Source organism: Telopea speciosissima, chromosome 7 (genome assembly GCF_018873765.1).
Source record: "Telopea speciosissima isolate NSW1024214 ecotype Mountain lineage chromosome 7, Tspe_v1, whole genome shotgun sequence".
NCBI classification, from domain to species: Eukaryota; Viridiplantae; Streptophyta; class Magnoliopsida; order Proteales; family Proteaceae; genus Telopea; species Telopea speciosissima.
Genome location: NC_057922.1, coordinates 24,375,378 through 24,397,382, shown reverse-complemented (window position 1 = coordinate 24,397,382; position 22,005 = coordinate 24,375,378). Strand labels below are relative to the sequence as shown.

The following is a 22,005-nucleotide window of genomic DNA, read 5'->3' as shown; positions in this document are numbered from 1 at the left end:
AGAGAGAGAGAGAGAGATTCAATTGCTTCATATCAGAAATGGGTAAAGCTGCACTTTAGATTCTTGAAGTAAATCAAGGGGTGGGGGTAGGGGGTAGCTTATGAGAAGGCAATCATTTTTAGGGAAAATTTTGCTTTGATTGACATTATCTTATGATCAAGGCAGCAGATATAAAACTGAGAACTTTTCAGTCTTGATGTGAAGAGATCATCTCATTATCTGATCTACCAAATTTCTGGGGGCCTTTTCTTGGATGATTCTCAGTTAGAAAAAAGCTGAAGGGGAGGAATGAAGCCTCCTTAGAAGGGAAATTTTCATTCTTTTTTCCTCCAATGAAGGGGTGGAGCATGTTTCTGACTAATAACCATACCAACATTGGTTACTTGTTGCAATCGAGAAAGGCTTCTTGAAGATAGGTGAGGAAATCTCTGAAAATGCCATTTCGTTTAAAAAGGGTGGGACAATATTGTGAGTTTTCTTAAGAGGGTATGACTCCACCTTTTGGGCCATGTGAAGGATATTAGATTTTATTTATTTGGAAGGTGATGCTTTTGTAAAAAAAGGATGACTTATGTGGTAGAGGGAGTCCTATTAATTGGATATGAAGGATTAGAAATCTAGAGATTTAGTGAATTTTTATCCATCATGCAAAAGGGTGATTCAAAAGGCATGGAAGATATTTCACTCAGTCTTCTCACTTCAAAGATTTTGAAGGGCCATTTTCTTTTGCTTTTGTTCAGGTAGGGAATTCGTATTTCACGAGCCAAGTGAGTTTGAATTACTTGCAGCATTCTCTTATTGGAGCCTTTTGAGGGTCTTGATTTGGTACACTGCCAAATTTATAACGGAGTTATCCCAATTATAGTGCACCTGCCCCCTAAAAAAAGCTTATCAAATTATCCTTAGCATAAGCTGTCATTTAACCAATAAAAGCTGAAAAACCCATAGAGATTTTAGGTTCTGAAAATGTCAATTTATATACAAGGGCATCTATCATCCCCTGCTTATCTCAGGTTTTCTCCATTTTTGTCTTGTTGCCACAAATAAGGTGCACATGGAAACAAAAAAGGAAGTATGTTGGACATATTGGTATGTCGAAGCTACTTTAACGGGTGTTTGTAACTCGGACAAAATCAAAATATGAAGTTTCGATGTTGCATCCGGTTTCTTGAAATATGTGGGTAATAAAAAATTCAATATGTAGATAATGGGTCCTGGTCTAAACTTATAATAAACTTCAGAACCAGTCCAAGATAACAGGATCTCAGCACCCAAAAGTGATTAGATTTAAGAGAAACTTCATATTTGAATAAGAGATAAGGTACAAGAAGGAATATCTTCAGCTAACTGTTAAATAAATGATAGAACTGGACAACTTCAAAACGTACTTGATATTACATGAACATAATAGAGGAAATAAGATAGAAGAAGAAGGATGTGACTTGAAGAGTCTCACCTCAAGACTAAGCTAGTATCTCACCAACCACCTTGGCATCTCACCAGGAACAGAATCTCACTACAGCTCTGTTTCTCACAGAAGAATAGTATAAACTCAATTTCATTCAAATTATGATATCAAATGCATTCATGTAGCTCTTTTTATAGAGAGGCTGGGAAGGTTCTAGACCCTCATTGGAACTTTCTCCTAGACTTGAGGACCTATACATTTCGTAGGACTTACATTGGGACTTTTCAAGATATGTGTGAACTTTACATTTTCAAAGTCTTTCACAACTAACAATGAAACTAACCTATTGACATCCCTAAGACTTGACAATTTTAAAGAACTAGATACAACTAACTAATTAAATTCGTATGGGGCTACTTATCCCTCATATATGGGCTTGCCATATAACCCATTAGATTAGGATTTGAGCTTATTCTGACGTGAATACTTGTGCTGGAACCATGGTACAAGATCTCGGTGAGATCTCGAAAAAAACTCGGTTTCGTGAAGTCTCGAGACGAGACGGTAGGCGATACAGGATTTGTCCAATATCTCGGTCGAGATCTTGGTATCTCACCAAGATCTTGTGGTATATCTCGATCTTGATTCGACTCAGTCGAAAACCAAGCTATAAAAAGGCACCCTCTTGGCGAGATTACAACCTCAACTCGAAATCTCGCCTCTACTATGAAGAAAAAAACACTTGGAAGTGAGGGTTTTGGTGCTTTTTTTTTTTTTGTAAATCTCACCTCAAATGAAGATTAAAGCTTGGAGATTCAAGATTGAAGCTTCAACATCAAGAGAGGGTTTTGGTGCTTTTTTTCATAGATTCATGATCAATACTTTTTTTTTTTGGATGAATATTTCAAGAACTAAACCAGCCATGATCAATACTTGTTTGTTGACTATGTAGTGTTTATTTGTGATACAATGTCTACCGACACTCATTTCAGTACTAGCTACTCTCAAATGGTAGGACTTGTTACACACTTACACTTATACTTGTTTAATTTATGTCTCTTTCCAAGTTTCTAACAATTATTAACAAATCGTCAAACCATCACCATGTATGATTATGAATATGATGCCTAATGTTTAAATGGTTTATGGTTTGATGCTTTTTAATTCCTAGTGCTTAATTAAGTTGTTTTACACCTCTACTTTAATTATATGTATTCTAAATATTGTGTGGAATTGCCTAGGGTAGAGCTCAACTATGCCGTAGACTACCAACCTAGGGTCTGAAGTCAAAATACCATTTTGAGTTTGAATTTGTCCAAACTAATGTTTCCATTGTGTTTAGAAGGCCTAAAATAGAATGGGTATCAAATTTCAGGACCTATCTTGGCCATATGGCCACCAAAACCCACCACCGAGTTAAGACGGGAAAAAATACACCAACTTGCCGAGATCTCGCCAAAACTCGATTTTGTGACCTGGCGAAACCAGGGGCGAAATCGAGAGCTAAACCCTTGGCTAGAACCTCTCTTGATCTACATCAGTAGAACATCAATCACTACAGTAGAGTTTGTCGTTTCTCCACCTATATTAATCATCTCTCTCTGATGTAGATCTCAGCCCCATGCATGAGCTGACATACAATCCAAGGAAGAAGATCCGGTTCAGCCAAGACCAGTCAACTTGAGCCTAACCAGTCCCTAACTTTGGGGCAGAATTGGACCAACCAATTTGTCTACAAATCAAGCCATTCCCTCAATTGCTTCTAAGCAGATTCTCATCAGCAGCTTCTCTGCAATAATCTACTACTATTCTCTTAGCTAAGCCCTCACTATCATGGTTCAAGATTTCGCGAAATATCGCCGATATTTCGGGATATTTCTGAAATCTCGACAGTACCGAGACGAAATGGCAAGGCGAAATGGAAAAAGTTCATATTTCGGTGATATTTCGTGATATTTCGGGATATTTCGGCGATATTTCGGGATATTTCTTGTGAGTCTTGCACTCTTATGAGTTGTGAACTTGTGACTTTGTGTATTGACTATTGAGTAATGAGTATTGACTATTGAGTATTAAACTATTGACTATTATGGACTTTATGAGTTATGAGTTATGAGTTATTTTTGTTTCATTACTTTGTTTAAATTTCTTATGTCTTTTAGTACCTAATCAATGTATATTTAACTATTTATACATCAGGGTCGGCGACCGTATATTGTCAATCAAGGGTGCAAACCCAAAACACCACTTTGAGTTCATTTTTTTTGCAATATGAAGGTTCAAATGTGTTTATTTAGCTTAAATAAGGGTGTACATGAAGTATTAGGCCTTAATATGGCCAAAAACCCACCGAGATGGAGTGCCGAAATATGGCGGAAAAATACCATATTTCGGTATATTTCGGATATTTCGGCCATCTCGACCAGCCCGAGATACCGAGATATCGAGAGATTTTAAACTATGCTCACTATATATAAAGGCCTTATTGTAAGTTTTTAAAAAGAAGAGAATGAATAAAACAAATGAAGCTTGCTTTTGCAAACCATTGTCCTAAGAAAGGCTGAGAGATCAATTGAGAGATTTGAGGGTCAGAGGCCCACGGCTGAGACAACCCTCTATCCCCATTACCCTTCTATCTCTCCATCTTCTCTTCAATCTTCTGTTTTATTTGCTAATTTGTTCCCTTAATCTGAAGTTTATTGCTTGAGTTCAAGATCCTGCTTGGGGTTAGATCATTCGTGATTTAACCTGACATTAAATTGGTATCAGAGCAGACAGACTACCATAGAAGTCGTTGAAATTTTGAAGATGGAAGAGCAACAAGAGAAGACAGACTCAATAATCACAGCCATTGAATCCATTCCGGAGATGTTGGTGTGTGAACCACAGCTTGTTGATGATTGGACTGTTGATGCTGCCCTTGAAGGAGCAGAGTGTGAAGACACCCTGGATGATAACAATGACATCTATAAAGTTAATGTTGAAGTTCCAGCAATTTTTGTCGTCATGAAAGAGTCAGCCCTTGATGTTCCAAATGTCGAGGCTTACATTGAAGAATTTAAAGCAAGCAAACTTGAGGGAGTGGATGATGTGGAAGTTGAACACGTGGAATTTGTTATTCCACCACCAAAGTACTTTGAAGAACGAACTCCACACATTCTGGATTACATCTGTATCTTCAAGGAGCTGCAAGAATATTTGCATGGACAGAAATTTGACATTCACCACACCAAGCTTACCCCTACCATCTTCAAAATTTGAGGTCGAATTTTTTCTAAGAGGCTGAGAGTTGATGTAGATCCCAGCCCCATGTGTGAGCTGACATACAATCCAAGGAAGAAGATCCAATCCAGCCAAGACCAGTCAACTCGAGCCTAACCAGTCCCTAACTTTAGGACAGAATTGGACCAGCCAATTTGTCTTCAAATCAAGCCATTCCCTCAGTAGCTACTAAGTAGCTTCTAAGAAGCTTCTCATCAGCAGCTTCTCATCAGTAGCTTCTAAGCAGCTTCTCAGCAAGTATCTACTACTATTCTCTTAACTAAGCTCTCACTATATATAGAGGCCTTAAATGAAGCTTGCTTTTGCAAACCATTGTCCTGAGAAAGGCTAAGAGATCAACTGAGAGAATTGAGGGTGCGAGGCACGGCTGAGACAGCCCTCTATCCCCATTACCCTTTTATCCCTCCATCTTCTCTTCCATCTTCTGTTTTATTTGCTGATTTGTTCCCTAAATTTGAAGTTTATTGATTGAGATCAAGATCCTGCCTGGGGTTAGAGCATTCATGATTTAACCTGACATTACTCTCCTTTTGCCATTACCTAGTTGTTCCACATCAGAGTTGTCTTCCTCGTGTGTTGATTCTTTTGACTCTTCCTTTGGCTGCATTGTTGGTGTAGACTCCTTTGGTTCTACGGATACTTCGTCAATCAATACTTGAAGAACAAATATCTGGCGCATGTGAGAAGGCTATAAGGTGCACAAATTTGTCATGATTAACAACACCTCTTCATGCTTCCAACCACTCTTGACCCACTTTACTAATTCGCTTAGAAGAATTAAATACTTCACAATAAACACCATAACAATATTGGGAAATTGCAACTTCGACGAACATCATCCTCAGATTTAATGATAATCTCGTTGGTCTTTGAACATCTCCACCACAGGCCGCGAAATAAAATTATCATCCTTGTCAACTACGAGCAACATATCAGTTTTTCTCTTGGGCAAACAAACGGTGGTCTTGAAAACATAGATATCCATGGCAAGTTTTGGCTTTGATACAAATTGATGCAATTCGGGGTTCAAAAACCCTGGTTCAAATCGCTTATGGGCCTACCCAAGTGTTAAACAACTTAAACAATGAGGCTAATACATTGGCATGTCACATTAAGCTCATGGAGTTTTATGAAACTCCCTTGCAGTTTTTACAAACTCCCTCCGTGATATGTCGAATGAACTCATCCGCTTCATACTCTCAACTATGAATCTCTTTTTCAACAAATCATCCAATTGTCTCTTAAGCTCGACATGCTCAGTAGTGCTGAGACAGTAAGTGGGCAGATTTGGTAACATCGAGCCTGGTACTAGATCAATGGCATGCTGAATATCTGTCATTAGTTACAAGTGCCAAAATTAAACCGGTTTCTTCACTGATTGCCAAGAACTCCCTGTGGGGTAAAGCTAACAGTTTTTTTTCAGCACACAGCCCCATTCTTGTAGATGTACTGGCTGGTTGCAGCTTGCTTTTACACTCCACCTTCGCTGGTTGCTTCTTGTCAACTGATTGTAGCAATTGTTGGCGCTTGGCCTGTGCAGCTCTCAACCTTGGTCTCATGGCTGGTACATTTGAGTGGATTAAGTACCATGGGCTTTCCCTTAAAATCAAAGAAACATTGATTCTTAGTACCTCCCACCAACACATTGTTGTCCTACATCCATGGTTGCCCAAGTAGGACATCAGTCAGTACCATGGTTATAACATCATACCAAACAACCTCTTCTTACGCTCCTAATTTCAGCAGCACTGAACAACGTTGATTTACCTCCAAATATTGTTGAGGAGGGATACCCTGTAGGGTTATGGGTGAACCTCTGTTTTCAGCTTTCCTTCAATGACAAAGGCTTGAGATGCAATGTTTAAACAGCTTCACTATCCACAATCACCTGTGATGTCAATGGTCCACCAGCCATTAGAGTGTTGAAGATGCAATGCTGTTGCCATTCTTCACCTTTTGTTTCGGCGACCAGAATTCGATTCACGACGTTTATTTCATAGATCTTTTCATTATCATCATCTAAGAAGAAGTCGTTGTCTTCAGTTTCAAGGGCTGCATTATCCAATCATCATCAACCTGTGGCTCACAAACCTGTACATCGGGGTTGGATTCCATGGCAGCAGTAACTGAATTTGATTTTCCCTATTGTGGACAGAATTTTGCATGATGACCAAACCCATTACAATGAGAACACTTCGTAGCACCTCTATTAACCATAAGAGCCTTACCCTTATCCGTTGTAGCTTGTGGAGCTCAGGTAGGTGCACCAGTTGGTTTATTTACTGTGAAGTTCTTCTTGGCATCTCTGGATTGTGAATTAAAGCGTCAAGGGTCTGATTTGAGTAAATTCTCTGCTTCAAGTGCCTTCACAAAACAGAACAATAATGCAAGACCAGACTTGTAATAGTTACAAGTCCTAATCTCACAATAAGATCTCAAGAACAATCGTTCAAATTAAGGATATGGGTCACACCCATCTTGTCATGAATATCAGTCTGTAATCCCAATTTGAAGAGGGATAGGAGCTGGTCATCTTCTTCATCTACGCGGGTACGAGCAAGAAGATCATCAAACTTGTCCATGTACTCTTCCACTGTCACAGATCCTTGACGAAGAGTGTTAAGCTGATCGTGTAGCCTTCGTCGAAAGCTTGAAGGTAAGTACTTCTCTTTCAATTTTTCTCTCATCTCTTCCCAAGTTGTAGGCTCTTGTTGACAACAATACAATTTATCTTCTTGAGTACGCCACCGTTCCATTGCTACCCCTATTAACTTGGTACGGACCAGCTTCATCTTTCTCTCCTCCGTTAAGTTGAACCAATCAAAGTAGTTGTCGAGGATACATAACCAATCATAGAAGACCTGTGGGTCATGCCTCCCGTTGTACTCCTTCAATTCCAACTTCACTTTGTGCTTATCATCCTGCCATTGGTTCAAGTCACGATCATAATGGGATGTAGCATCATCATCCTGGAAAATTGGATTTGTTGATGGTTCTTTATGCTCTAGGAAGAACGGTTGACTGTAGTTTACAGTTGTCCCCTCGTTTGTGTAGTGAACAAGTCCAAGCACTGCTCCATACTTGTCATTCTTTCAACCAACTTTCGAACTGTCCCTTCAAGAGGTTCCACAGCTGAGTTTTGGTTGTTAGAACTCTCCTCAGCCATATCTCTGATACCAACTTAATGCAAGACCAGACCTGTAATAGTTACTAAACCTAATTCCACAACAGGATCTCAAGAACACACTAAAATTCCCTAAAGTCAACTCAAAGTCAACCGTCTCAGGTGAAGGTCAAAATCTAGGATTCAATCCCCCACAATGAGTATTAACACTCTTCAGAAGATGAGAGAGAATGGTTGGGTAGTTTGAGAGTAATTAGAGAATTTTAGGTTTGAAAGAAAATTTTCAAAAACAATCAAACTGAAATTAAACCAAATCTGATGGTAGATCTCCCCCAAACTTAGATCAATTCCTCCCCTAAGGTAGCTTTACTAATACCCAAAACATGACAGTAATCTAATGGCTAGATTAGAAGTAATTAGAGAAGCATAAATTCTGGAATCCAAAATTTGCAGGTTTGAGTTATTTTTAAGTAGCACACAAATCAAAGATCAGGAAGCCACCAAATCTGGGCCGACTTGCCCTCTAGGGGTGGTCGTTTATCTCCCAAAGTTTGAGTGAAATTAGACCAATAGATACTCAGGGATTAAATTGGTATATTCTCGAATTGAGTGTAAATCAGAGTATTCCGTGAGCTATTAAATCACTGATTGATCTTACCTCTGGATTGGAATAAGATATTGGATGGAATATCAGTTAACTCTATTAAAATCAGATGATAAAATTCGAACAGCAGCCTTGGTAATCAACAAAACTTAAATCAGTATGTGTATGGTGGTAAAACAAGGAGGAAGAAGGAACAACCTATCTCAGGTTAGGGTCTTTCACCCATTGTATCCTACAGCTAATTGAGGCCAAAGCAACGCAGAAAAATCATTAATCAAATTGTGTCTTGGCTTTGAGCCTTACATTGCTTATATAGACTGAAAACAAACTCCTATTCTAACTACGAAAACTGAAAACAAACCCCTACTATGAATAGGAGTACTAAAAATTATTACAACTTGCTGAAATAAAAGAACAGCTAACATGTAATTATTCCTACTTCTACTAGGAGTTAAAATAACTGAAATAGACTACTATTAGCCCATGCAAGCTAGCTAAAAACCCAGCGTAGCTGACTGGTTCGACACCTCAAAAGATAGGTCCAATTTTGGACCTAGGTTCAGCTACAGCTGCTGCCCTGCTTCTTACAGCTGTACTTTAAGCCAGTAAATTTATCGACATCATTTCTCCACTATATGCCTTAAGGTTTTGTAATGTAGCCTAGGTGGAACAAGTCCCACTTAGGAACCAGGTTCAGTAATAGGGTTGGCCGAATGGGATAAGTTCAGGTAATTAGGGTAAAAAATAGGGTTAGGGTTAGGGTTTCGAATTAGGGTTTATTTGGTATTGATAGGCAGGTTCTAAGGAGTCTATTGGTATAAGTTTGGATTGATTTGGATGAGGTTGGGAATCTAGGGTTTCGGGTAGGATGCTTTATGAAAATGGGCTGTTTGTGAGATCTAGGGTTTAGGGGCAGATTTGAGGAAAGGGGTTTATAGGGTTTTAATGTGCAGGCTTAGGGGATCCTAATGATGTAAAGAGGTTAGGGTTTGGATAAGTCTTTAAATTCTGCTGTAGGAGGCAGAATTAGGTTGCAGGTTTAATGGAAGTCGAATGTAATAGGAGAAAGTGAATATAGCAGGTCTGTATAAGAGGGAGCAAAGGGCAGCAGGGTAACTTACTGTATTGCAGAGAAAAGGCAGCAGCTTGAAGATTGGTAGAACCTCCCGACCTTCACAGTGCAAGGAGTCGCAGGAGTCCACCCACCCTTCACCACCTTGAGTCCACAAGGATGCAAGTTCACAGAGGAGCAGAGGCAGCAGCTCTATGGCAGCAATCTCAGATCTGAAACACAGTTTTTTTAATGCAATAAGAAGTGGGGGAGCCTGCCCACAATTTATTCTATTTATAATAAAAGAGGGGGGGCCAATAGGCCTTACAAAATATTCAGGTTTGAACTAGGAATCCTAGTTTCAAATCCTAGAAACAATCCTAGTCAGATTAGGATTAGTGATGCTTAATCTGATTCCTAAACCATTAGCATACTTGTACTCTAAATAGGAGTACAAATTTAAGCAAACAAAACAAACAAATAAAGCAACCTATCCCTCTAAAATCGTGGAGGGAATACTAAGCAACACTCAAGAAAATAAAAAGAGTGTTTTAACCTTCCTAATTAAAACAAAAGAAAACTAAAAGGCTCCAACGAAAATCAGCCTAGTCAAGGCTGCTCTTCTTCTTCTTTCGTGTGCTTGGACCTGCATCATTTTGTGTTGCACCCTCCAACATGGTATCAAAGCACATCGAAATATATTATCATGTTGTTCAAGAAAAAATCAGGCAAAGGTTGTTTAGACTTCACAAGTTTCATCCAAAAATCAAGTGACGGAGCTTTTGGCCACAAATAGATTCGCCATGTTGGAGTCTATGGAGGATACCCAAGACCCTGACCCTCTTCCCATTGTGTCTTGTACACGTCTCCAGAGTCTAGAACCTGGTTCCCTTCAGCCTCATGAAGTCAACGAATCACCTTTGAGGCAGCATGAAGCCTTGGGTGGTGAATTCAAATAGTTCTCCAGGGTGAGGTGCTAGAGGCTGAGGTGAACATTTCAAAACCTGGCTTGCATGTTGTGCAGCCATCGAAGCACGCTCACTCCAGGCTGGACTATGATGTGGCTGAGACCTCCATACAAGAAGCTTCTGAGTCCTCTCCACCAGATTCCCCAGTTGCGAACGAATGGCTTGATCATTTGAAGGCTACATTAATCGAAACTTCTGATTTGGAGTCAAATGATCAAGATCCTGTCATGAGTGACAAGGTGTTGCCAAGTGTGCTGTTTGATTCTGATGTATTAAGGAACACGGACAAGCAACCTCATTCCCATAATGAGGATGATAGTTCTTTGTCTTTTAAGAACCAAAATTGGAGCTGGGTTATCCCTCCCATTCCTCCTTATAATCCTAATGGGAAGAAGGTTAACTTTATCTACAGGTGATTGGTTGTTAGGGTCTGATTATATCCTTTGTGCCTCTGCGGGTGGTTTCCTTCAACTTGTTTAGGCTGTAGGTTAGTCCGTTGTTTTGGTGTGGAGCTTTCTCCTTGTAATGTTCCTTGTTCTTTCCCCCTTTTTCTGGAGGGGGGAAAGATTCTTTGTGCTTCTTTAATATATTTTTTATTCATCCAAAAAAAAATCGAGTGATGGATATTTTTACCCAAGCTTTGGGTCATGAACAATATCAATATTTAAGAAGCAAGTTGGGCGTGCATGATATCCACACTCTAACTTGACGGGGAGTGTTGGATGTATTGGGTCGGGTCTACATCCACTTTGGTGTGGGACCCTAGAGGGGCTGCATGTATTGTTACAACTGTTTATCCCAAAAGCTCGAGCTGTTAAGGGCCACAACAAATATCAAGTATCAACAAACACCAACAGCCCCACCCCCCAAAACGTGCAGGCCCCCACACATATATGGTTCTGCACATAACACCATCACATGGCACCGAGGGGGCACAAAGCATAGGGACGCAACAATACATAACACAAACCCCTCGCACACACCAAGGATCGAACACCCGACCTCCTGGCACTGATATCATGTTACAACCGCTTATCCCAAAAGCTCGAGCTGTTAAGTAAGGGGCCACAACAATGTATATCAACAAACACCAACACGAATCCCATCTCCTAGTTAGGGTTTTCTCTTACATAGGGTTATAACTATGAGAAAGAATAAGAAAACAGTCTCTCCTCTAGCGTGGATGTAGGCTTCCATAGCCGAACCACATAAACCATGGTGATTTTCTCTCTTCTTTCTTCCTTCTCTTTTCCTTAACAAAGTTTTTAAAAAAATGATAAGCAGAGCTAGATCGATCATCACCTGTCAAAGAAACTAGAGGAACTAGAAGTACGAATCTTTGAAGCAGTGGAGGCTGTCTCCTTTGTGCTTGTTGTGGCATTTCTGTTGAGGCCTGACGTTGATGAATTTGTGAAGGTACTGGTTTTCAATAGCATGTATTTCGACTTGTCCTTTCCATTTTCCATCTTCTCAAATGAAGCCACTCCATAAGTCTTGGTAGACAATGCTTCATGACTCTCTCCCCTGGGCAAAGCTTGGTCTTCCTTATTGCCTCCCTCATATGAGTGTCTAGGTCCACCAATGCTTTCTCGCAGAATCTTTTGCTTTTCTACCTGGAAAATAATTCAATGTTTCATGTAATATAAAAGCTTGAGATGAAAAAACCTGGAAAAATACACAATTCATTTGTGAGGAACACATGTTGACATGCAGCACACCCACCCGTAGGAGGTGGGTTCAATGAAACTATTAATATGAGGAATCAGCAATTGGTATCATGTCACAAACAGTTGAAGAATTTAATGTGCAAAAAATAGACAGAAAAAAAGGACACGTTAAAATAACAATCTGAATGATGCTCACATAAACTTAAATATGGCTTTTAAGATAATAACCCAATAATAAAACTACCTATACCTATGCTAAGACAAACAACCTTTTGGTTATATATACTCGACCATGGATACTAGTCGCAATCACTATGTTATCAAGTATATATATTCATCCATAATATACAATTACAAATACAATAATGTAACAGAACTTCAATCTTTGCATGCATATGCTATATATTCACCATTAAAATACACATACAAAAAATTTCATAATTTTATGTAATAGATTTTTACATATGTTATAAAATTAGAGATTATTATTTTAATCTGGAAACAGCCTCTCTGCAAAAGCAGGGGTATGGCTGCATACATTATGACCCTCCCCAGACCCCGCAGTGGCGGGAGCCTTGTGCACTGGGTAAGTCCTTTTTATTATTTTAATAATCCAATTCAAAAATATCTGCAGATCTATGCAAGTAATAAATTAACCAGGTACATTATAGACGTCCCATCAACATAACCATGATGATTAACATCTTTTTTAAGTAAATAACTTCCAGAACATAGAGTGATCAATGGTTTTGTGATAAACGATAAAAGATATACATTTCTTTTACAAGAAATAACATAAATGGCTACGTATACAAAATATATATATATAATAAAGACATGGGTCTGTATTGTGTATTGTGTTATTCATCATGCAATACAGAAAATCATGTGATACATTCAATGAGGATCCCTGTTGAGAATTATAGGTTAAACAGAAGCATTTCTTCAGACCCTTGTGCTTTAAGGACATTCTAAAGGTTAATTGATCCAGATCAAGGAAGGTACTCTAAAAAGTAGGAGAGGGAAAAGGACATGACTAAGCCTTTCACTCAGTTGTGGTTCTGCTTTCTGTCCGCAGTCTGCCCAATCATGGGTTATCATTATCCTTTTAATTTTTATTACTTTATTTGTTGTAAGAGATGGAATAAGAATAATAAGTTTCAGTTCAGTTTGTTTTTTCTTATTTAATCAAGTGTTTCACTCCAAATAGGACTCCTTTATGAGCTTACGGTTCTGGAGTTCTAGTGTTAGTATGATTCCTGGAATTCTCTCATTATCTATTAAGGAGTTTATTCCTATCGGCTGTTAGACAGTCCTATGATCAGTATGTTATCTCCTAACAATTTGCTATAAATAAAAGGGAAGGGGTACATACTCCCCCATGATTTTACTGCTATGTGAGATTGGCTTTGCCTTCATTTACTCTGTCAGACGCAGGATTCTGCTGTGAGATGAGGCAATCTATTGGTAGGATTCCAGTTGAGGCTAGGTGGGATGCTTAGTCATATCTTCTTCTTCATTGTTCAGTCCCTTCAACATGGTTAACTCTAAATTATTGGCATACCCTATGATTTGAATATGAGATTTCTCACTGAATGTGTCTCTAATTTCAAATCTGATTAAATATCTTGCAATCGGATGCTATTCTGAGTCACTGCATGGTTTCAAAATCTGTTCTTGATATTTGTTCATAAGGGTCGAGTTCTTGAATTTGCTAATACTATCATCTGGATACAGTTTTGGGGTTCTGTCCTACATTAGATCATCAACTATTGCACCTGAGTTCTGTTTTGCTGATCCGATCATATTCTGTTATGTTCTGACTTCTGAGAACCGTCCACCTTCACTGATATCAGTTCTTGAGAGTTCTCTTAAAGTGGGATTTTTCTGTATCTTTGAATTGGACCGTAGGATTGGTTTCAAGTTCTGTTATTTTGTTCTCTTTATAGAATAGAGTAATCCATTGCATTCTGAAGTGCGACAGATATCCTGATCTTGTTTTGTTGAATTATCTTTGATTCCGGCCATTAATTCTTCTCTGTGGTTCTGGTTTATTAGTGAGTTTCTAATATCCTAAACCTTTAGGCTTCTAGAAATCCATCATTAATGGAGCAACTTCTTTAGAGGGCCTTATGCATCCACTATATTTAAATATTCTTAAAAGCAGATCTGTCTTAAATTGCAGTTGGATCCAATTTCTGTAAATTAGATCAGTCAGATCAAGATCCAATTCTGAATCTTGAAAACGATTGGCTCTATGCAGCTTTAATATCCAGTATCAACACAGAGTATATGATGTGTAATTTTAGTCACACAATGATGGATACTAACATGGTGCGAATCGAGGAAAGAGAGATACCACAAAGTAACTATTTTAAATATCTGGGGTCAATCTTAAATAAAGAAGGTGGCATAGATGATGATGTTTCACAGAGAATTAAAGTGGGATGGATGAAGTGGAGAGGAGCATCCAGAGTGTTGTGTGACCGACATATTCCTTTAAAGCTTAAAGGAAAGTTCTATAGGACTGTTGTACGAGCGGCTATAATGTATGAGGCAAAATGTTGGGTAGTTAAGAAGTATCATATTGAGAAGCTATAAAGATGAGGATGTTAAGATGGATGTGCGGAAAAACTCAGAAGAATAAAGTAAGGAATGATCGTATTAGAGCTGACTTGGGAGTTGCCCCGATCAACGACAAGCTCTGAGAGAGTCATTTGATGTGGTATGATCATGTTCAATGGAGGCCTAGGGACACCCCAATAAGGAGTAGGGATATGATTCTGATTGCCCGAGCTAAAAGAGCTAGGGGCAGGCCTAAAATGACCATAGGAGAAGTTATGAGGAAGGACATGCATAGTCTAGGTCTTGTACCAAGTCTGACCTCAAATAGAACCTATTGGAGGGCAAGGATCCACGTAGCAAACCCTATTTAGCTGAGATTCTCGTTTACTTGCTGGGCTGTGCCTCTTTCCTCTTACTTTCATCTTTCGTCTCTCTTTTATTTTCCATCTTTCATTTGTCATTTTCCATCCCCCTCCCCCTCCTTTTTTGTTTCCCATCTCTTCATTCCCCTTTTTTGGTTTTAGACTTCAGTTTTTCCTACTTTGATTTGTTTGGATCCATGTAGCCAACCCCATTAAGTTGGGATAAGTATGAGTTTGTTGTTGTTGTTGTTGTTATCCAGTATTGACTCATCCAATCCATATTTAGGATCCATCTAGATCTTGTATGAGATATGGAGTATCTGTCTTGGTACCAAGACAGGTCTAAATGTGCTCAGATTGACCTAACATATCAGACCATTTTAAGCCCTAGTTCAGTTGGAAATTATTGGTAGCAGCCTAGGTTATTTTTTGCTTCATTTTATCAGTCTATCAACTACTGCCAGCTGTGTGTATCAAAGGATGAGTTAAGAACTCAGGAATAAGGGCAGTCTGCCTAAAAAACTGCACCACTCACCTCATGCACCAAGATTTGCTTCATAGCTGAAGAGAGTCCAGAGTGTCCACATTGATAGTCCTGTTTAAAAACAGTGGAAAGAGATCAATCAAGATAGCGAATAATATTAGCCATATTACTTGCATAAAAATTGAATTCAATAATTCTTGCCTTAAAGTTTATAAAGCCTTTGATGGGGGGTTCAAAAGAAAGTGCCAAGGTGTCTAAAGCTCCTTCAAGTCTTGGAGTACTGGGCAGAGGCTCAGTTTTCATGTTCTTATATGTTATAGAGTACGAGACCATTGTATCAACTAGCTGAGCCACATCATCCTTCTCTCTCTCTGAAAGCAAGTGCAATGCCACCTGAAAGAAAAATAAAAACCATCCACACGTCAAAGGAAAGAGATGCTACAGTTAGCCTATTCACCAAAGTAATCCAAAAACGGAAAAAGAACATTACTCAATAGTTGCAGGGGGTTCATGACCATCAGACTTGGAGATTTGAGGCTAAAGGATAGTTGCTGGCCAATTCACTTGGCACTCCTATGGTTCACATCCTTCAACATCCCTATGAAATGGATTTGGGATTCTCCCGTCTATCAATATAGCCTTATCTCAAATCAGATTTCCCTGATTAAATTCTTATCATGGACAATCTTATGAACAGGAGTATGATGCTTGGCAAAAATGCAAAATGTGATTTCTCTGCAGATAAGATGGGAACCTGTAGATGCATCCTTATGCATCACGCTTTTGCCAGATAGGTGTGGTAGGAGTTCCTTGTCTTCTTCTTAGGTGTTTCTTTGATTTACCTAAGGGGGAAGATCAATCCCATTTACAATTGTGAATCAATGTTCAGATTATTTTGGGGCATTCAGATTTTTGTGGAAGAGCTCTATTTCTTGGTCCTTGCTGTCAATGACTAAGAAACGGTTTACGTAATTACCATAGTAGGCTTTGGTTACTTATGTGGGCTTTAGTCACCTGTAGAGTCAGTAGTTTGACCTCTTAATAGAGGCTTCTCTTCTATATGTTTCAGAAACCCAAAAAATAAAAGAACAAAATCTCAATTTCTATCTCTTGGGTCCAGGATTGAATGAATCAATGCTGGTCTATGTAGATTACAAGAACATGACACGGAAAATAGGTCAGCAAGCCAAAGGATTTATGGGTTTGTCATGTGTGGTGTCGGTTCTGGACAGTTCAAACGTACTCAAAACTCATAGCAATCTGTATTGATATGAATCTCCTCTTCAGCTAAGTCAGCTATCCAAAATTGGAAAACATGGGCAGTTAACCCTACACAATCACTCTTTGGAAAGTCAGTTATCTGAGTTTTCAACAGATTCTTAACTGACTTGCTTAGGCAGCTTAAAATACTCCAAACTATGGACAAAAATCTGAAGTGATAAAATCATGAAAGAAGGAATACATGCCTAATGCTTTCATTATGCATCTAAAACTCCTTTATATATGTAGGTAATAAGTAAAATATCCTAGCACTCAAATGGACAGGAGGGGAGGAGCAAAAGAATCACAACAAAATAAATGAAGTTTGAGTGAGTTACCGGCCTCAGGGTTGGAGGTGATAGAATATGTAACAATGGAGAAACGGCGTCTTCGACAAAACACTCCGTTGATAGATGTCTTGAAATAGATGGCGAGATTTTGTTGTTCCAAGACTTTAAAATATCCTTCTTTTCCATGAACATTGTTCGGTATCTGAAAGTTTGTATTGAGATTTAGTGGATTGTTATGGTGCCACATTGCAACAGGCTAATCTTCAGATAAAAAGAGCATTACCTGTGAAAAGATTTTGGCCACTCAATATTTGGTTTCTCGACCTGGGCTATTAGGTTATGAATAGCTATTGCAACAATAGGTTGATAAACTGAAAAGGAAGCATAGGATTCAACAGATTACCCAGCATAAATATCCTCAAGAGGATGCAAATATTGAAGGATATGCAGGTCATGTTTACCATAAAGTGACATCTGCTGAGTCCGCATGATATACTTATGTATGAAATCAGAAACACCAAGAACATCTAAGCATTTGACCTTCAAAACCAAATGATTGAGAAGTCAAATATCTTCTTGACCTAAATTTTCCATTGCACACATTTTACAATAATCATGGACAAGTGGAACAGGAATGTGGTATAAGGCTCACAGTCTTTTGCATCCTTGGATCATGATAACGGAGCTGCAAAATGTTTTCATGAATCCCACCCATTGTCAAATCATAATCGCCACTGCACAATAATAATAACCTGTAAGGGAAACAGCTACTGCTGAACAATATATAAGGCAAACAAGATAATTGTTGGAATTTTGAACCTACCAGTTAGAAATGAGGGAGTGCAAAGAGTCAAAATCACTGGAGGTATTGATGCAGCCGTTCACAGATTTTCTTTCATGTTTCACTTTCCTTTTTTGAAAAACCTAAGGGCACATAGATGTCCTCAAATTTAAGCAAATAAGACATGAAATAGTGAATTAGTTAACATAGTGATAGGCATGACTTGCAATACACTACCCCTCTCCAAACATCAAAAACACTTCTTGTCATGTCCTTTCGACCAACCACTTGAGAACCAAGCTCCAACTGCACTCCAGAATAAGTAAATGAATTTATATGAGGTCACAAAGACTAATTTTAGCAGAGAAATGGTGCATCAATAGCATACCACATTGAGAGTTTCTTTTTTCCTGTTGAGAAATTGAAGTGTGTTCAGGCATGAACGAATGTCACAATCTGAAAAAGAAAGAAGAAAGCTAAACCTGAATAAAAGGAAATATCGAAGCACAAGTGCAATGAAATAAATAAATAAAGATAAAGATCCAGATTGAAAAACAAATTGTTACAAAACTGAAAAATAACCCCGGTGATAAGCCGGAGGAAGGTGAGGATGACGTCAAGTAGTATATAATTGTCATCCTTTTTTGATAATTGAAGATAATGCCATTTCCCACATCAGGAAGATCTTCAATAGATCTCCTACAACCCAGAAACCTTAGCCAATGGTCCATAGTTTAGATAACAATCAACTAGTACAATTTTTCCATGAATTGCAAAAGCCTTTTACTATAGCTAGATTCAGTGGGGGGATAAACTTAGCATGTTCATGAATTGCCATTAAAAGCAAGAAATTTCTTAAAACAATTTCATTACATTTTTTTTGGGGAGGGGGGGTGGAGATGAAATGCAGCTGAATATGTTGAAAGAGAAATGTACAGGAAGAAGAAGGAAAGGTTTAACATAAATTTTGCGATAGCAAGTCCTTACACAAGAATCAAGTAGTTAAAATTTTGCAATTAATTGTAAGAAAAGAATTAATGTTTCTGCTGCGGATGATGATGATATTATTTTAATAGAGGTGTTCAATTATTCTTCCCTCCAATTTCACATCCACACATAATGTGCTTCATCTTGGTCATTGTCAAATTCAATTTTGATGGATGTTTCTGAGGAAACTGGGTCCATCAGAGACTGTGATGCATCCAGAGTCAGTTCGGATAAAGTGATTCAGGTTTTCTCAGACCCTACTGAATAGTTTTAAAATGATTCTTTTATGGATTTGTTGATAGAGGGAAATTCAGATATAGTTATTAGTTGGTTCAAGTCTAGCAGGAGAGGTCTATTAGGGAGCCTAAACCCTATGCATCATCATTGGGGTGCGATCAATATCTATCCATCCACAGTGGGATGTCCAATCATGCCACTGGATAGGATCAAGATTGACTGGAATAAATCCATCCCTCGATACCATTCCAGTATACTGCTTTTTCATCTTTAGAAAATTTGCATTGTAAATGATTTTCTCCTTCTGGTAATTATGGACAAGTACAACTTGAATATTCTCTTCTTTTTCCCTATGTGGTGTATGAGGAGAGTCCAAACACCAAGCAAGAATCTTCAAGGCACTAACAGAGCTGAGAGCTGTTATTCAATTCATGAATTTTGCAACAACCTTTGCCACTCCCTTGCCATACATTTTTCTACTCAGATATCCTAACTGAAATTTCTCAACAAGCTTTGCCATCCCCTTGCTGTACACTTTTCTATTCAGATATCCTAATGGAACCATGGAAGATTGATTATATGTTCTTAAGTTGTTCTTAATCCAGAAATGGATAGAAGTTGATCCATCTAAATAATCAACACTCTTAAAGATGGGGTAGTCCCTCTTCAAAAAAATTTCACTTTTCCAGGAACTAGATTACCTGTACTTTGATTCTATTGTTGTTGAAAGCATCCTGGGGCATAAAGAAAAACTTAATTATCCTTGGCAATTAAGCACAGTATAGGATCATTTTCTTGAAGTGCAAATTTTTCTATTTTAAGAACTCCCTTTGGCAATTTCTGCTTATTTGAGAAAAAAAAATCAGCTTTTAAGAGGGGAAGAAAAGGAGAGAAAAGGAGACCAAAAGGTAAACTTAAGTCTATAAAGTTGAATCTTCAATGTGAGTATAACGGCTCAGGTACCAGTATACTCAGCAAGTGCAGTTAATGCAATTGAGCTTGCCCTGAATCCTTCCTTGTTACAAATATATTTAAGCCTGCAATTAAAAGTGTTGGATAAATCAAGACCTCATTTGGAAAGGAACATTGAATACTATCATATAAACTTGATAAAAGAAAATGACAATTTAAATGAAATAATATTTTCTTCAGCATACTTGAAAATGTTACACCAATGAGGGAAATCAGCAGGTAGTGGTTTACCTGTTCACAACACGACTAACTGTTGGTTGAACAAACATGTGCACCCTATAATGCAAACAGAGAACACATTAATTATCATGAGAATAAATCACATTGCTTCCAAAAAACTAAGCATAATGTCTCCAGTTGGTGCTAATACTGAGACCTATAGAAGTTCAGAATGAAGATGTAAAAATAAATTTCAATTGAAATTAGTGAAAACTTACTTTGCTACCTGGCGCAGTGGCCTCAAGGCAGGTGCAAATAGGTCATTACAAATGCAAATCACCTTTCATTTCCAACAACATATCCATCACAACATCATTAGACATTCACATTCAAACACATACAAGATATTGTAGTTTGACCATTCGAAAACTTACAGGTCTTGACAGTGATGTCATTTTACGTCCTTTTTTGGAGGAAATCTTTCCAGGCTTGTCCTCTTGAGGAAGATTGCCTTTTCCAACTTCATATTTCTTTTCAGCTGCAACCTTCAGAAAGGAGGAAAAGAAAAGGTACATTTAATATACTTCAAAGTGTGACAACAATACACAGCTTTATCCCAACTAAATGGGGTAGGCTACATGGATCCTTTCAAAAACAAGTAAAGAAAACTGAGGTCCTCACAGAGGGAAAGGAAAGTAAGAGAAACTTAAAAAGAAATGGGATAAGAAAGGTAAATAATGGAAAATGAAAGATGAAAGTAAGAAGAAAGAGGATAGCCCAGGAAATCAGGAAAATCTCAGCTACATGGCGTCGATAACGTGGATCCTTGCTCTCCAATAGGCTTTATCTGAGGTCATACTTGGCACAAGACCCAAACTATGCATGTCATTCTACAACCTCACCTATGGTCATTTTAGGCCTGCCCCTAGCTCTTTTAGCTCCTTCAATCGGCATCAGATCACTTCTCCTTACTGGGGCATCCCCAGGCCTCCGTTGCACATGGCCAAACCACCTCAGGCAACATTCTCGGAGCTTGTCGCTGATCGGGGCAACTCCCACATCAAAGTGTAAAACTAGATAAATAATAATATAAAAAAAAGATCTCTACAACTGTGAAATAATTTATTTGCTCTCAGTTTTTGCATGCTTTCTTAATCACTTAAAATCTTGCCCCCATATCTTACATAAAAAGAAAACATGCAGACTCAAGAAAGAGCCTAGACACTGTCTAGGCAATGCCTTAACTATTGGGTAAACTTTTGGGGCTTTGTTCCCCTTTACAATATCCATTATCGACCTGAATTTGAGGTCAATCAGCCCTGCTGATCTTGAGTTACAGGTCCTCTTTTCACTTGCTAGTTTGTGATTTTTCTAGTTTCTAATTTCTGTCCTGTCTGGCATATTGGATCCATCCATTGGATTTTCTAGAAACTTGGGAACTAATTTCTGCAGGTTATTAGCAACCTATGACCAGATTTTGGGATTGAACTGACTCTTTAATTTCCTTCTATTAACAAAAACAACGACAATAAAAGCAACATAGCCTTATCCCAACTGAATGGGGTCGTCTACATGGATCCTTGTTCTCCAATCAGCTCTATTCAAAGTCATACCTGACACGATGCTTAAGCTATGCATGCCTTTCCTCACCACTTCTACTAGGGTTATTTTAGGCCTACCCCTAGCTCTTTTGGTGCCTTCCATCTGAATCAAATCACTCCTCCAAATTGGGGCATCCCAAAGTCTCCGTTGAACATGGTCATGCCACCTCAAATGACTTTTTTGAAACTTATCATATGTCAAA

At 38.4% G+C, this 22,005-nt stretch overlaps 1 protein-coding gene across 1 annotated transcript in view; it reads right to left on the bottom strand.

Moving 5' to 3' along the window:
- The window catches only part of LOC122668004 (chromosome transmission fidelity protein 18 homolog), a 33,932-nt gene that overhangs the window by 1,551 nt on the left and 10,376 nt on the right, over positions 1-22,005 (bottom strand). Inside the window, exons 8-21 of the mRNA XM_043864518.1 lie at positions 20,636-20,746; positions 20,480-20,541; positions 20,274-20,318; positions 20,034-20,107; positions 18,235-18,302; positions 18,084-18,152; positions 17,889-17,989; positions 17,718-17,799; positions 17,527-17,605; positions 17,349-17,436; positions 17,114-17,267; positions 15,717-15,908; positions 15,567-15,626; positions 11,740-12,050 (exon numbers count right to left, since the gene is read on the bottom strand). Coding sequence (XP_043720453.1) covers positions 11,740-12,050; positions 15,567-15,626; positions 15,717-15,908; positions 17,114-17,267; positions 17,349-17,436; positions 17,527-17,605; positions 17,718-17,799; positions 17,889-17,989; positions 18,084-18,152; positions 18,235-18,302; positions 20,034-20,107; positions 20,274-20,318; positions 20,480-20,541; positions 20,636-20,746 — 1,496 coding nt within the window. The remainder of the gene's footprint in view (positions 1-11,739; positions 12,051-15,566; positions 15,627-15,716; positions 15,909-17,113; positions 17,268-17,348; positions 17,437-17,526; positions 17,606-17,717; positions 17,800-17,888; positions 17,990-18,083; positions 18,153-18,234; positions 18,303-20,033; positions 20,108-20,273; positions 20,319-20,479; positions 20,542-20,635; positions 20,747-22,005) is intronic.